Genomic DNA, 15,550 nt, shown 5'->3' with positions numbered 1-15,550 from the left:
ATGTTGATTTAAGGCCTCAATTCCTTCATAACTGATGAAAATTAGGCAAGTTTATAATAAATTGAATCACTAAGTTTACAAATACATAACTTTGCACCAAACATTGATATTTGCAATTCTGTAAACTGTACCTGTTAGACCGTCGAAAGCGGACGAACATCGGGGCTTATATAAGATACATATAAATTTACTATTTACACATGAAATTTGTATGCTTAAGAGGGTTTTGCAAAAGCCCTACTCACAAATGAGTGGTACATTGCAGAGCTGTGTACAATACACCAATTTTGTTCGCTGTGTGTGCCTGAACAGGTTCAGTTTACAGAATTGCAAGCTTTTTTTTTATTGCCAAGTTAGTTGCAAACTTGATACTCACTTTACGTTTAACTTTCAATTATTTTTGCAGTAAAATTGTAAATTTAAGGTCTGGTCCCTGCAGTTGGTAGGGCTTTCATGTGAAATCAAGCTCACCAAACTGGGTAAAGTGAATTCCGAGAAAAAGTTGCATCTCCATTCCCATGTATTTAAATAGAGAGATACTAGATTAGCAACAGAGCTAGTAGATTTAGATAGTGAAGCTTAGACTTAAGCAAGCATAGAAGGTCAACTACGTTAAACATCTTTGTAAGCTTGTTTTTGGCCTGTCATACAGCTATTAACAAGGCTGGCATGCATTCATTCCACGGTGCAGAATCCTAGTGTTTGCAGCTAAATTTTGCTATGGCAACGCTCCTCACACACACACACACACACACAGACCGAGAGAGTTCAGTTCTTGCATAAAAGGAGGCCATAATACACAGCCTGACCTACACAGAACAAACAAAAACAGGCATACAACAAAATATGTTTTATTTTGCACTACTCTTCATCTTCACTTTCAGTGGATGATGAATCACTTTCTTCGTAGACAATGTTGGGACGGTTAGTGTTGACAAAGAGGTCATCGTCTTCGTCGTCACTGTCTTTGGGACTGGTGTTATTACCATCGCCTTTGCCACTGTCACTGTCGAAAGCCTTGGGCCTGTAAGACACCGAACAAAAAGAGAAGCATGATCACATGATGTGCCACAACAAGAACGTTCCCATATACCGTATCTACTGAAGTAAGACTCCCACTTTCCCCTTAAAATTTTACAGGGCCCTGTACTCCGTTTCATACACAGAAGATATCTCTACGAAGGCTAGAGAGACTTCTCAGACTGCTCCCATTCGTGGAAAAAAAAAAAAGAATGTCACATTTGAAAGAAAGATATAAGTATGCATCGAGTAATTCGATTGAGTGTGAAGTCTCATACAGTCATACTTTCATGTCACAAAATATGACAAAATACATTAGCTGAAAGGTGTCACAGATTTGAACATGTTTACCACTGAAGTAGCGGAGAGACACGTATCAGCCACCAGCGGCCACCACTTGCCCTCGTGATCAGAACACAGTATATATTGCATACTGGAAGCATGAAGGTGCACAAATAATATGCGATTTGATGAAACTATATAGCCACAACTTCCATGAACGCACTTCTTGCATAGTTTCATCTTTCCAAGCATGAAACTGAGTATGGCCTCGCACCAATTGGGCTTATGGCTACCCGCTGACACCAAACACTGTGCAGATCTGCGGAGAATGCAATCATCAATTAACCAATGGGAAAGCTGTTTCCCAAACTTCCAAATTTTTGCTGTCTCTTATCATGGCCTGCTTTTGGCAAGCTAGTTGCTGAAACATTTTTTCCCCAAGTTTTGTGAGCTCTGATACAGAGTGTGCGGGCATTAGACTAGCAAATGTGGTAGTGCTTTGGTTCTGTTACAGTGGTGAAACCTGCCTTTACAAAATTCTGAGTGGAACAAGTAGGATACTGAAGAACATTCAGTGAAATTACAGTTAAACCTTAATATAATTAAGCTAAATATAACAAAATTCTCGACATAACAAAGTATTTACATTTTCAGAACTTATTGTTGAAGGAACACCACGTATTTAGAACCTCAATATAATAGTGAGCACCCTTCAGTATGCAGTACATAATTTGCCATATTGCAGGAAGAGAAGTGGAATGAGCAGACCATGCGTTTTGTACAGTAATGATACGGTTAAAACGCAGCTGGAGTGCTCAACTGGAAGCACCTTATTCTATGGCTGTCTCATGCACTTTGCTGCGCGCCAAGTTAGTGAGTAACACTTCTTAAGGAAGCCCACAACCCTTCGTAAAGCATGGAGTAATTATAGTAAAATGTTAGAGATGTAATTGTGCAATGGCTAAATTCACTGTGAGACACAATGGAATTATAAGCCCGAAAGAGAAGCAATAGCAATTTTGCTGAAAATTTGATGGTACTCATCTCAAAGCTGGCGCTAGTTTCGAAACACGCTCTCCTTGAGAACTGACAAACTTTAATTTATTAAGCATGCGTGCCTAGAAATCACTAAATTAAAGAAATCACTGAAGTATTGCTAATTAGCAAAATATTTAGCAATTTCTCTAGCAATGAACTCATTGAATTCATTAATTGAAACCTGTCTTAAAGTGACTAATTAATAAGCTAACATGATTGATACATTAATTAATGACACTTTAAAAGTTATATAAACATTTAAAGTGATTTCTCTTGCAGTTGTTAGAAGTGAATGTTGATAAGTATACATAACTGAGTGAAAGGAGTTGAGCTACATTACACCAGCCCAGGTTTCCCTCAGAACAATATTGTAATAAACTCTAAGCTAATAACTAATAAGCAAGTACGTATTCAATGGAATCAGGCTAAGACGTACCACAGGCCCTCCTCCTTGATGTACTTTATCTGGTCACGGTACAAGATGCGCTCGATCTCAGCCTTGACCTTGTCTCCCTCCTCAATGGGCTCCACGATGACAAAGTCACCTGCAAAGCAAAATTTTATTAGTCCCCTTTCACCCATAAAAACCATGGACATGCAGTTCCCTGGCCAATGCAAACATATTATCTCACACACAATGCAAGAAAGTGTTGGTGCGGGCGGGCAAGCACATCGCAGGCACATCGTTTAGTATTACTACTAGTAATGCTCTCGCCAGTGTTTTTTGTATGATCGAAAAGTAACAGAAGAGTAAAAATTCAATTATGCTAAAAGTATGCATCCACATGGTTTTCCTCGAAACGTGCCGCAAGAAATAAATTTGTTTTCAATGACAAAAAAGAAGTTATTGCCAGAATAGTGACATCTGCCACCAATACATGGCAATTTGTGCCACCGCACAAACTTATGATTGATGATGATGATCACTAATTACCCCTTTTGAATCAGGGGTGAGAAATAGTGACCTAGCCCCCGTAAGTTGATTAAGTTTGGCTATAATATGTTTGAATCCAGCATTCTTCTTATCTCTACCTTCTCATATCTGTCAACCGGTGAGCATGGAAATTCGTAAAATAAAATACCGCCGACACGACTTCAAGACGGGTGGGAGGTAATAGCACGCACTTTTTTTTTTTAACGCTTTGCCCTTAAGAAACACCTCTTGTGGGCTGCATACATGATTATTTAACCTTTAGACAACACACAAGCAGCGACAAACTTGGAACAGCACAGATTGACTAGAAACATATTGCTTTCTTATTACAGTCACTTACTTCTTCAGCAACTTTTGCTATTGCCCGTTTCACCTGGCTCAGAAACTTGTCTGGAGAAACTTCTTAGGAGTGAGTGCCTCTCTTATTTGACCATCAGATAGACATTACCCAATTCTGACTGGGAGCTTACCACCATCGCTGATAGGAAAAGGTTACACTCACTGCATTCTACCGGTGCTAATATACAGGGCAGAAACCTGGAGGTTAACGAAAAAGCTCAAGAACAAGTTAAGGATTGCTCAAAGAGAGATGGAATGAAAAAGAAAAAAAAAATCATGAGCCATTCCACTCTGTGAAGGTAAATGAAGAGCGAAGCTGGGGACATATTCTGAAACAATCCACTTCGGCAATACTATGACCAAGACACGCTCCAATTGGCTGGTCGAGCAAAATCGGATTACGTAATGCTCAACCAGCGAATTAGCGCTCGCTGATGGCAAAGGCGTGGCTGACAAATTAAATAATTTTTAATTGGCCACCTCCATCTCTTACAAAAATATAATAAACTTTGTCCTGTGTGTACATTTAAATATATTGTGTATGTTTGCGGTGTTTACAGTGTAAATTTAGAACAATGTTGCAGTGAGAAAACATGGATGAGGCAGCTACTGCTGCTGCCTCTGATGTACTTGTCCTCATATTGCCAGGATTAGCAGAAATAAAGCGAAAGTATGACTTAAAAGCCGTGCACGTCCATGCCAACAATGATGCAGTAAGGTATTAGCCCTAATAAGATTTCAAGTGAGAGGGTCGATGCTTTATGTATGCCTCTGGGCTTTTGAGACTTCAATAAATGAAATGAAAGTACAAATAAACCTCAAATGATGTGGGTGACAACGCTCTGGTAATGGCACTTTAGGTGTGTGTGAGGGGGCTTCGGCATCGCCAGTGTGATCTATGCACTGCACTTGTCTGTTAGCAATGCACAAACCTGGTTAAGTGCCCCTTTAAAGGGACACTAAAGGCAAATACTAAGTTGACGTGGACTGCCTAAATACCATTCCTGAAACCTCTCAACGCCTGTTTCGTGCCAAGAAAAGTCTTAGTTTACGAGAAAATTGCATCTAAAGGGTCCGAATACCTTTATCGCAATTCAAATCTCCCACCACCCAACCGGGGAGTGGCGACGTCGCACATGCCATCACCACTCTTTGCCACCGTCGGTGAGTAAAACGGCACCCGACCGACGGTGGCACAATTTTTTACCAAAAATACAAACACGCGGCCATGGAGAAACCAAGCCAATACAGAGCAGTGGATTCGCCATTGTAGCTGCTCTTGGTTAAGTGGCGAGGACCAGTCAAACATCCTGCAACGTCACACAGAAGTGGAATTCTCTGCTACTTGCAGTTTGTGCGAGTTTTGCAAGGCAGCAAAACCAGTACAGCACTATGCGATAACGAAACTGCTGAAATGTGGGCGGTGCAAAGTTGTGCGAACACGAAACTGTTCGAACACCTGTGTCATTGTCAAGGGTAATGAGTTATTTTTTCTAAAATTGAAATAGAACTGGACAAGTGATATTTTCTTTAGTCTCATAATTCAATACAATGATGTTTTCACAATGAGTAGCTGAGTACTAGTGACAGAATTTAAGTGAGGAATGCCTTCGTCATCGGGCAAGTTCTTGGATGTCCCGGGGGAGTCTCTAACCATGCCCTGCATTTACCTCAATTTCTCAATAATACTGACGCCTTAGAGATTCTTGAGCACTAACCTATCACTTTAGCTTGACTTAATATTTGCTTTTAGTGTACCTTTAAGGGCCCCAAGCAGGGTATCACCATGGGTCTCCCAAAAATTCTGGTTTACTGTCCACTGCTCCAGTTGAATCGTCAAAATTTCTGATTCTACTAGAACCAATTGCAGGTGCAAGAAATTATGGCACAATTAGTGACATTGAGATTTGTCGTCTGAGAGCGAGGCTAGAGTACCAGGGATCATTTAATGTTGCTCACACTGTAGTTACAACCTTAAAGGGACACTAAAGCGAAACAATAAATCAGTTTAGACTAATGAAGCAATGTTTGAGAACCCTGAAGGCATTCTTTTAAAAAAACTAGTTCGATTATAGATGAGAAAATGAAGGTCCAAGTATCAGTATTTGAATTTTGCGCCGAAACCCCAGCTCCGGTGCTTCAGCGTGACGTCAGGGATTCCAAAGTATGTTTTCGCATTTGGGCCGCGTTGGCTCAATAAAGGTTCCCAAAACTTGCCATGTTTAATATCTGGTTCCTTTAGAACACAATGTAGTCAATCTGTATCGCTATGTATAATTAGTAGGCCCTAGAAGATGCCATCAAAATCTAAGACATCACAGCCCCCAGCTGTGGGAACTTAAGTAGGCGTCGCCACCTGTATTTCGTTCTTGCACTTTTTCTGGCTTACCAAACGTCTTATTGTGGTAAGAGTGGTGTTGTTGGTGTTGTAGAACGGTTATTTACTGATGCAGAAGAAATCATTTTTCACTTTAGAGTGCCTTTAATGTGAAGCGTTGAATCTCGTAGTGCAATATCGAACAGATTCCACAGCATTACTCAGGTGAGCTTCCTTGGTACATAAGCTCTTGGACTAGGTTACCAGTACATAAATACTGGTACTAAATTATGTATGCAGAAGCATGACTAGCCTGACAACGTGGAACAAAAGGGAGCTCACCTCGCTTGATCCATATGTTCTTTCTGAACTTCACCGGCATGCTCACCAGGTAAGTATTGCCAGATGGTTCTTCAACTTCGTGCAGGTTGTTTCCTCTGCCACAAAGCACCTAATGGGAAAAAAGAAAAAGAAAAAAAGAAGACATTTAGTATACATTGTCGATAATTACTGTCCCAAGCACACACGCACCAGAGTACTGTCAAGTCAGCAAATTGTTAGTTGGATTAGTTAGGTGGAAACACATCACACAATGATTGCAAAATAAACAAATGACCTTATAGTAAAGAATAGGAAATGAAACAGTATACAGTGTGCATGTTTGTGCTAATACAGGACTGGGTGGAAGTCCTTGTCATTTCACTAGTGGGTTCAAATGAATGAGTCATTGCAAGTGATAAGCTATATCTTTTTTATTTTTTTATTGTGGCAGTGTTGCATGGAATGATGGGGAAGAGACGCCATGTACAAACATATTTACTAGCAGATGTGCAGCACTGGCGGCAGCTCGGTACTGGTCCAAAATCGTACGTTTAGTGTGCTGGCCCTTTGTCTTTTGCATTACCAAAGTCTGTTCAACGATGCATGCGTGAGCACACCCTCAGGTGCCATGACAAAACCCATATTCTGGGACAACATGCTCGTGCAATCAAAATTATTACGATTTCCCCATGGTCTCGCCACTGCTGCTACCCTCTTCCCTTTCAGTCGCACTTGTATGGGCCAAGTGCATTGACTATTGAGAGTTTGCATGCAACTTTGCCTTTGTGGAAGAAAAAAAAAAAAAGGAATAACCGCGTTTGTATGATGCACCGCGACATTTGAATTTTTACTTTTACTTTTCCTTCGTGCAGTTGACTGAGCGTGCTACATTTGTTACTTAATAATCGTACAGCGAAGCAAACGAACAAAAGATCGGTCAATGCACACGGTATATCGCCGTATGGCGCGGGCGGTGAAATTTCGATTTCAAGTTAGCTGAGTAAACTTTAGTTGCTTACAGTCAGACAAGTAACAGACGCGTTTTTACTGCGCGCGCCTTTAGTGAATTTTATGACAGTCCAAAACGAGGCAAGAACAAAATGACAAAAAAAAAAGGAACAAGGCAGCTGGCTGGCTGTAAAATACCGACCCGCACGATCTGCTGGTTTTCCTTGGGGAGAACATAGTCCTCCAGAACCTCCTTGGTGACGTGTTTGATTTTTGTCGTCTGCGACATATCGACGGCGGTTGACCACTACCTCCAAGTCGAGGGGAATGCAACAAGTTGGAAGGTCTCCTTCGCTGAACACGGCAAGGTGGCAACCGTGTAAGATCAGGTCACTTGTAGGCTCCTTTTCGACGTGGACCACGCTGCTGTGGTGGCGGCCGCTTCCGTGTAAACGTCGAAACGCGCGTAGCCCGACGGTAGTGTGCAGACTGCTCACGCTCGAACAGAAGGATCAACTGCGCGCACAAGATCGCACGGGAAAAAGAGTTGACGAGACTTCCTACGAGCGTAGCTCATAGGCAAAATGTGTGTGTTTTGACGAGTTTACGGTTTTCGCAACCGCACACATGGAGTTCGCCATCTTGACTGTTTATCAGGTGACCCTGTTACGAGAGTATATATGAAAAAAGAAACTTTGTTCGTGTAATAGAAATTTCGAGTTCTCACGGTGCAATTCACACAATAGTGTTTCAATAATAAATAAAAAAATGTAAACGAATGCGTTGTTACGTTATTGTCAAAGGTGACTGAACTTTATAACACCTTGCTGTCGAGGGTTTAAGATTCGCAACTTACGGTAATTTCATTCGACGGATATTCAAAGTGCTCCCGACCGTGTCGACCGCGTTCTGAGGCAACCGGTGACTCGTCGTGTGGGATCTGTCGTACTTTTTCTAAAGGCAGTTGCAAGTGGACCCCGCCAACTTCTTCTGAGACTACTAAGCAAGGCCTTGTCGTCCCGAGCCAAACCAACAAAGGTGTGTACGCCGGTTACATTGCTTTGTTTCTTATTGCCTAAAGCAGCATGGCAGAACCGGTGGTAACGGCTTTCTGAACTGTCGCGAGGAGTTATTTCCAGTCCAGCGTTATTCACCCCCCTTTTATTTTTTGCCTACCAGTAGTAAGGCGTGTCGGTCTACATATTCGCAGCACTTGGGGCAAGGTAGCCGACTTTGGTTACCGAAGCAGTCGGGGTGTAGAAAACGCTCGTAGAACGACAGGCGGCTCACGAGCTCAATTCAAACAGCGAACGACCAACAGTCGACAAAACGAGGAAATTTGCCGTTTTCGATTCTAGCGCTCGCTGCCGCCTTTCTTTTTCTTTCTTATGTTTGTTTTTTTCACCCAAAAGTTCGTTGGAATGTCTTTTTCATACGCAAGGAGCGTTTTAGCTGTTCTAACGTTGTCCTGTCGCTTGTCCCTACGTGCCGGCTGATGTGACAGGACCCCGTAGCACGCGCTTCCGATGCACTCGTCGATTGAGGTGTCGTCACGTTGTGGGTCATGCGAGTTCGGTGCAGACGCGTTTACATGCGGCGCACCATAGCTTCATGAAATGATTACTGGAGAGAACCCTGGCGCTAGTGTCTACGGGATCTGCAAAGTGCATGGATTTGCCAGCTAGTGTCTAAGGGAGCTGCAAGAGGTGCGGCTCAGCCAGCACGGGTATGACGGTTAGTGCAGGGATTTGCCAAAACACCGTCGACCAATTCGACGTTTTCAACAGAGTACTGTGTAATGAATGAGTAAACCATATTAAAGGGGCCCCGAACAACTTTTAAAATGTTAATTGTCGCGATAATTTGTCCCTCGTTCCGTCCCGTGACGACCGCCCTCGAGGTAGCGCCCGCAGCTGCGAGCGAATTCACCTTTGCGCTGTCACTCGCTCCAACGCCAACGAAGCGGAGAGGACAGAGGGCTTACGGAGCTCCCAGCGCACGCCTCACTCTGCCACTTTCGCATATCGCTTTCACGATACGGGCCCGTGCGTCCCTCTTCAACACTTAGTGGCTAGAACAAAGCGCACGAAGCAATGAGCAGTCGGCACTCTTTGTCAGCATCGCAGATCACTTTCAAGGTGCGACCTGCGCGGTGGTGCCATACGAAGCCGCCGCTTGAGTACGTTTGTTCACGGTTCATAATGGTTCGACGGGGATGGTTGAGGCACCGAAGAGCGGCAACGGCTTATGATGATCGAAACGTCATCGGCGCACCTGGCGCCAGCCACCACCTGCAGTACTTTGCTTATGTCATCAATGCTCCTTGTGCCGCCGTAGGCACCAGTTCGTATCGCCACTGCGCTGTCTTTAGTACTGGCCTGATCAAGTTTCAAGTGGCACAATGCTTAACGTATGCTAAGACAACTCCCAGAGAAGTTTCTGCGTGATTTTTAAAAGTCAAAGTTCAGAAATGCATTTGAAGATAAATTAGACTATTTCCGAAATGCCTTGCTGCAAAAAGTTTTTAAATGTGTTCAGCAGAAGCAGAGTTATTGGCAATCAAACACGCCATTCACGGTGCTTCCACTCCAATGATTTCCACTGCAGAGCTACAGTGGAGCAGGGTGTGCCTGCAACATGCCGCCTACTGAATGTCACCATGGTCCACAGTTCAAATTTGGTTTTGGATGTTCACGTAGATGCCACTATTTCCGATTTTGGTGCCTTCAATGTGTCAAACACTGATGTCCTCTGCGAGCTGCAGTGCGCTCAGCCAGTGGACTAATTGCCGTGGCCGTGGTATCTATGCTACGTAGCAGACTGCAGCTACATGTAACTGGGCTGCAATATTGTAGCAATGCCTTTTCCGATGCTAATGCCTTTCATCGCTTCTCGCGTTCGTGAGTGCCCACGTTCGACTCTCCGCCTGGAAAGGAGCGTTGTACGCAGCCACTTACGAATGCGACATGCTGAAAGGCATTAGCATCGGAAAAGGCGTCGCTACAAAATCGCGGCCCTGTACTGTTCGCTTAAAGGGTGCACTGGCGCTCATATGCTCCACTCTGGCTGTGCTACATGGTGCGGACCGTATTTGTCCTGCACCAGCTTGACTGATGGATAGTGGCCACATCCAACTTGCGCATTTTGAATCGCTATCAATAGCTTATTACGAAGCACAGTCTGCCAAGGCGTCTAGCCAGGAGCAGCCAGCAGTGAGTGCATTCTGGCAAGTGTGTGTGTGCCCTAACCTAAAGTTTCACGTGGTTCGAGGCTAGTTGAATATTCAAAACTAGTCAAAATTAGCAAGACCCGACGGCTACGACATCGATAAGCAGGGTGGTCGAAGTTTTGATTCCTACGCAGGTGGCCGTGCCCGATTGCGAGCAGACAATAGTGCGTTGCTTTCGGAAGTACATAATTGTTGTCGAAATTCGAAAGCAGATTTTTGCTTTCTTCAGCGCGTTTATTAAACTGCGTCGATAAGTACACACAGAAACGGCTGGAAGAAGCGCACTGATCCAAACACCCTTCTTGATGGAGGTCAGCTATTGGCCAACAGCAGCTGCGTATGGAAATCCGATAATATATGCAACAAGGCGTCCAAAAAAGAGTAAGGAGCAGGCTTCTGTTGAAAAGAGAGCTTTTGAGAGAAAGGTGACTTTGCACTCCGCTTGCGAGATCCACGCGCCGTACACAACTGCAAAACTTGGCTGAGATGTTCACAGCAGCACTCAGGCTTGCAATTAGTGTGATTAGGTCATTGAAGGGGCTCTAAAGATGCATGCATAATTTCGAATGATGGATTACACATTTAGAAAATTTGTTTCGTGTCAAGAGGTGACTCTGTTGCAAAGACAATTGCCACTTCACAAGCCAGGCATTTCTTTGGCACTTTCAAGCTGCCCACAACCTAATGAGCCCACGTGCCTAGCTGTGCCGGAAATGTGTCATGCCCTGCTGATCAGCAATGCCCGTTTTGATTCCATGACTCGTGACTCTCCCATAAACAGCGCCAACAGAGTAGTATGAAGAAATAGTGGCCGAACTGCATTTCTCTTTATGCTTGAATTGAACAAAGTGTACTTTATTATTGACTGAAGTATACTAGTTATAAAAAAAATGTTACGTCATGGGAGCTGGTACCACACTTTTACAGCGGTGGTGCCATTCCTGCCTGACGTTACGTCAGTTTCTTGTTTACGAATGACGCTGTTTTCAGTAAAGGCGGCACTATTGATGCCGCTCCAAAAGAAACAGCCGCATCGACATCATCATTAGGGCTAAGTTGTTAGCCCGTGAATGTAGTCTGAGTTCAGTCGACACAGCTCATTTTTTTGAATGAGGAAAAAACATGTTCTCATTTTCCTCATGCGCAGAGCCAGCCATGTCGTCGACATCACAGAAACATCGCAACTTCGTCTCCGAGCCAATGGGAGAGAAGGCGGTCACAGACCTTGCTGGCATCGGCGAGGTCCTTGGCAAGCGACTAGAACAGAAAGGATTTGACAAAGTGAGTCTGCCACTCTCGTATTGGTATCGCACAGTCCAGCCCATATGGGCAGAGCCCGAGCCATTCTGACCTATCAGGGAGCGCTAATGGGCAATTTAGAATAAAAACAGATCGGAATAGTTTTACTTTATACTGGCCAAGCTTTCCAAAAAATCAATTGCCCCTGCATGACCATAACTTTCCACAAATACTAAATTAATGCTTGCTGAAAATAAATTTGTTTTGCGAAATGAAAAAAGGCTGCTGAAGCACTTGTGTCGTAGGCATGTGTAAAAGGACTGTTGCAAGAAAAACATATCTGGTTTTGGCGCGAAAGATTAATCTGCTGCATGATCAGACTGACAAAAATACTAAATCCCAGGTTGTCATGCAGGCTTCCACTGCGAAACAGAAAACAAAGCTTGCATAACCCATTGTTTCTTTTATTGCTTCGAAAAATTTTGTTTTGTTTTACTTCTGATACTCGTGATACTTTGTTTAGCAGACTGAGAAGAGTAACTAGGCTTTGTCGTTCGCTTGTTGCAAGATATTTAGTTTGGAATGTTTGGACATGCAAATATTTCGTTTTCAAATGGGAATAGTTAATGTGAAGTATTCTATTTGTATTCGAATGGGTTCGCCCATCCCTAGTATAAAGTTGAAAACCCAATGACTGCAGGGTGCAGATATCAATTTAGCTTTGAATTTCTTTAAAAAAGCTTATACTAAATGGAAAATTTTCATAAAATTAATCCATTGAATTTACAACTCCAGAAACTACTGTTACTGAGAGCCATAACATTCTGCAAACAATATTTAATTTTGCTTGCTTCGCATTTTCAAGTGACATAGAGTAGCAACATGCCTGGTAGTACTTTCAGTGATTTCTTTACGGCTGTTTTGTGCCAAACTTGTTCACACGTTTGAACATTGTGCTGATTCTTGCGTTCTGCATTCTCATGGTGGAGCATGCCTGCTGGGTTTTGAGCATGTTGAAATCTGAGGCGCAGCATTTAAAAGCTAGATGCTGATGCTATGTCATTGAGGTGAGCTGAGAAAAGGTAAAAGCATGCTTCAGGCATCCAGTAGTAGCAAGCATATAGAAACGTGGTCATGTTTTTTTTTTTCCTTTTTTTTGCTGAAAGTCGCTGAAAAACTATTTTGCGCTTACAGCTGCTCTGCTCTCGCTGAAATTTCGCAGAAAGGCACCATTTTATGGTTAGGGTTGGTTTAAGATTAGTTAGGTTGCTTCCCCAATAAACGAAGACAATTTTTGTTTTCTTATTTATTCTTGCAAAATAATTGTTCTGTGACTTTCAGTGGAAAACACTCTTCCCTGTATCTGTGCACAGTGTTACAAGCACAGTGGTGCATTCATGGTGAGGCAAGTAGAATGAATGCTGCCATCTTTGCTTATGCCACATCTGAGTTGCCTCTGTAGGCTACTCCTCAGCTTCGGGTTTGGGCTAGGTCCAGGTTCAAAATCCAAAAGGCTCTTTATGGCATGCTCTGACTGGTCTATTTTTTTTTCTTTTCTTTTTTCTTGGTACTCGTAATGACAGCTGACATAAAGCCGCATATTAAGGTGTGTATACTTTGCTGCTGCCACTGGTGCCTTTTGCGGGCACAGTGTGCCACCTGATGTAATCCGCGTGCATTTGCAATGCAAGGTCAACTGCTTTTTGAATCCATGCACACCTTGCAGTGATTATGTATGCAAACGCATACGGACTCAGTTTGAAAGGGACCACTTATGTTCAAACAGCAACACCTGTAATTGTGCAAGTCATGCACTCACTCGCTGCTCTCTGCTGTTGTTAAAGAAGCTTCCTCGTGGATATTTTCTCATTCGAGCTCTGTAGCAAGGAAAATTACCAGCTTTAAATGGAAATGTAGTGTTGCCTTTTATATCGCTGTATATTGTGCTATGTACAGCTGACGGATTTGCGAGAAAGCTCAATTCTCGTGAAGTTCAGGAACGTAGCCTTGAATTCATTGTTTTATTCCGTATTAGTTTTTGCTACCTACGTGGTGATTCATTAAATTAGAAGCACCATGTCTTAATGGAGCCAAAACACAGTTGTCACAAAACTCGTGTCCTGTAAATATTTTTGAATGGCTAAATACATATACAAACATGCACCCATGGAATACATTGGCCTTCTGTCTGTAACTGGGTTCTTCTAATAGCAGGAGGCGCTAGTGTCTAGTAAGTTGTTGTGCTGTCTGTTTGACACGTAATGGAGGTATTTGTGCGAATTTTGCACTGCGCAGCAATGGTGTCAGTTTTACTAGTTGTATGCAGATTGCAACTTGTACACTCACCGTTTCTGGCCTCTTATTGTTTCAGGCCTTCGTCGTCCTCGGACAATTCCTAGTCCTCAAGAAAAACAAGGACATCTTTGTGGACTGGATGAAAGACATCTGTGGTGCCAACAACAAGCAGGCGACAGACTGCTACCAGTGCTTATATGACTGGTGCGACGAGTTCTTGTGAACGTTGGACAGTTGCCAACAACTGACGGACTGTAAATACCAAGGGGACTTTTCTTGGTTGTTCTAGGACACCTGTCTTTTAACCGAGTCCACTTTCTACAAGAATTCTTTTTAATACATTTCTGTGTTTTATTTGGCTAAATAAAATATTTTACTTCCTGCTTTTAATCCCAGTGTAGTGTCTACATGTGTCTGTACATGCATGTTCATGCTTTCACTTCTAGTTTGGAGTTCGCAAAATAGGAATTGGTTTACTCACGGGAAAAAACATACACAGCCAAAACTTTATATAAGAAATTATCTGATATAACAAAGTAAATCTAAAATGTACCTTGCCAATAACTTACTACGAATGTAGGATATAACAGAGGTATTCTCGTAACGGGTCATAATGACGTACGACTGTACATTCCAATGTCTAGCTTGCGTAAGCCTTCATGGCTTGGGCATGGATGGGCAGTCTAGGCAAATAAGCACACTCCTCAAGTTACTTAAAATGGCTACAACATTCTTGCACAGTCTGCCTACGAATAAGGTACCGTTACACGTATGCTTCCATGCTCTTGGTGTTATTAATTTGGGGGCTATTTATTGCTCTTTATTTTTTCCCTTTGAATTGTTCTTTTTCAGTATAATTTCAATGCCGGAATATTGGAGCTTCGAAAAATGCTGAAAGGAGAGGACGTACTTGCCTTCTCCATGCTGAAGTTCAAACGGTATAGACCATTTGAGGGGGGGGGGGGGCTTGCCCTCCTCTTCCTTGTTCCAGGAAACGAATGCCTGGCCTAAATGGAGACAGTCATGCTGGTAAAGATAAGACAAGGGAATGAATGGGCAAGGAAATTGGGGGGGGGGGGGGGGTTCAGTTTTCAGAGACTCGGGAAAACTGCCTTGGGAGTGAATTTTTGGCATTTATCGGTATATACCGACAACATGGAACTCAGTAATTATAGGCTGCAAATGTGGACTGGCTGGGATTATAGAGACTAAAGGAAATGTCACATTCACATGGGATTTGAAAACCCTCCGCACAATATATCTTGCGTGCCAACATTGAGGGCAACCACGTTTTTTTTTTTTTTAACATTAAAGTTAGTACTGATGATCTGACATATCTTAATTTCAATCGTATGAGAAAATGTTTTGCAGTATGTTTCCGTTGCGTCTGCAGCTATGCAAGGAAGCAGACGTTCGTCAAAAAAGGCTATAGCTAATATTTCAGAATATCGACGCCTCCTATCGCACAAAAATTCCTTTCGCACCAGAAAAGCTGGAATAATTTTTACCCGGGTACGTTGTCGAATACCAGACTTTTATCGTCACAGGACTGCAGTCCGGTGCCCTCCCCTCGGCGCCCAATCTGTGG

General features: G+C 43.0%; 2 protein-coding genes across 2 annotated transcripts; one reads left to right on the top strand and one right to left on the bottom strand.

Annotated features, from left to right (window-relative positions):
• Positions 1–835: 835 nt before the first annotated feature.
• LOC126533615 (probable RNA-binding protein EIF1AD) lies at positions 836–7,847 on the bottom strand. The gene is made up of 4 exons (XM_050180779.3): positions 7,402–7,847; positions 6,273–6,381; positions 2,777–2,885; positions 836–1,024 (listed from the first exon to the last, which is right to left on the bottom strand). Exons 1-4 carry the CDS (start codon positions 7,486–7,488, stop codon positions 862–864), a joined length of 468 nt encoding a protein of 155 aa, XP_050036736.1. The 5' UTR covers positions 7,489–7,847; the 3' UTR covers positions 836–861.
• Positions 7,848–8,048: 201 nt separating this feature from the next.
• Positions 8,049–14,352, top strand: LOC126533616 (barrier-to-autointegration factor-like). Its single transcript, XM_050180780.3, has 3 exons — positions 8,049–8,237; positions 11,576–11,709; positions 14,039–14,352. Exons 2-3 carry the CDS (start codon positions 11,584–11,586, stop codon positions 14,183–14,185), a joined length of 273 nt encoding a protein of 90 aa, XP_050036737.1. The 5' UTR covers positions 8,049–8,237; positions 11,576–11,583; the 3' UTR covers positions 14,186–14,352.
• The last annotated feature ends 1,198 nt before the right edge of the window (positions 14,353–15,550 follow it).

This window comes from Dermacentor andersoni, chromosome 7 (genome assembly GCF_023375885.2).
Source record: "Dermacentor andersoni chromosome 7, qqDerAnde1_hic_scaffold, whole genome shotgun sequence".
Taxonomy (NCBI): Eukaryota; Metazoa; Arthropoda; class Arachnida; order Ixodida; family Ixodidae; genus Dermacentor; species Dermacentor andersoni.
Note: the sequence above shows the minus strand (reverse complement) of the source record. Positions and strands in the feature narration are given on the sequence as shown.

What these genes read in the sequence shown, in the direction of transcription:
- LOC126533615 (XM_050180779.3), bottom strand. Translation starts at nt 7,488, where the DNA reads ATGTCGCAGACGACAAAAATCAAACACGTCACCAAGGAGGTTCTGGAG. An exon ending in AAAACCAGCAGATCGTGCGG is followed by an intron (nt 6,382 to 7,401) that starts GTCGGTATTTTA and finishes TTTTCCCATTAG; the next exon opens with GTGCTTTGTGGCAGAGGAAA. An exon ending in ATCAAGGAGGAGGGCCTGTG is followed by an intron (nt 1,025 to 2,776) that starts GTACGTCTTAGC and finishes GGTGTCTTACAG; the next exon opens with GCCCAAGGCTTTCGACAGTG.
- LOC126533616 (XM_050180780.3), top strand. Translation starts at nt 11,584, where the DNA reads ATGTCGTCGACATCACAGAAACATCGCAACTTCGTCTCCGAGCCAATG. An exon ending in AACAGAAAGGATTTGACAAA is followed by an intron (nt 11,710 to 14,038) that starts GTGAGTCTGCCA and finishes TTATTGTTTCAG; the next exon opens with GCCTTCGTCGTCCTCGGACA.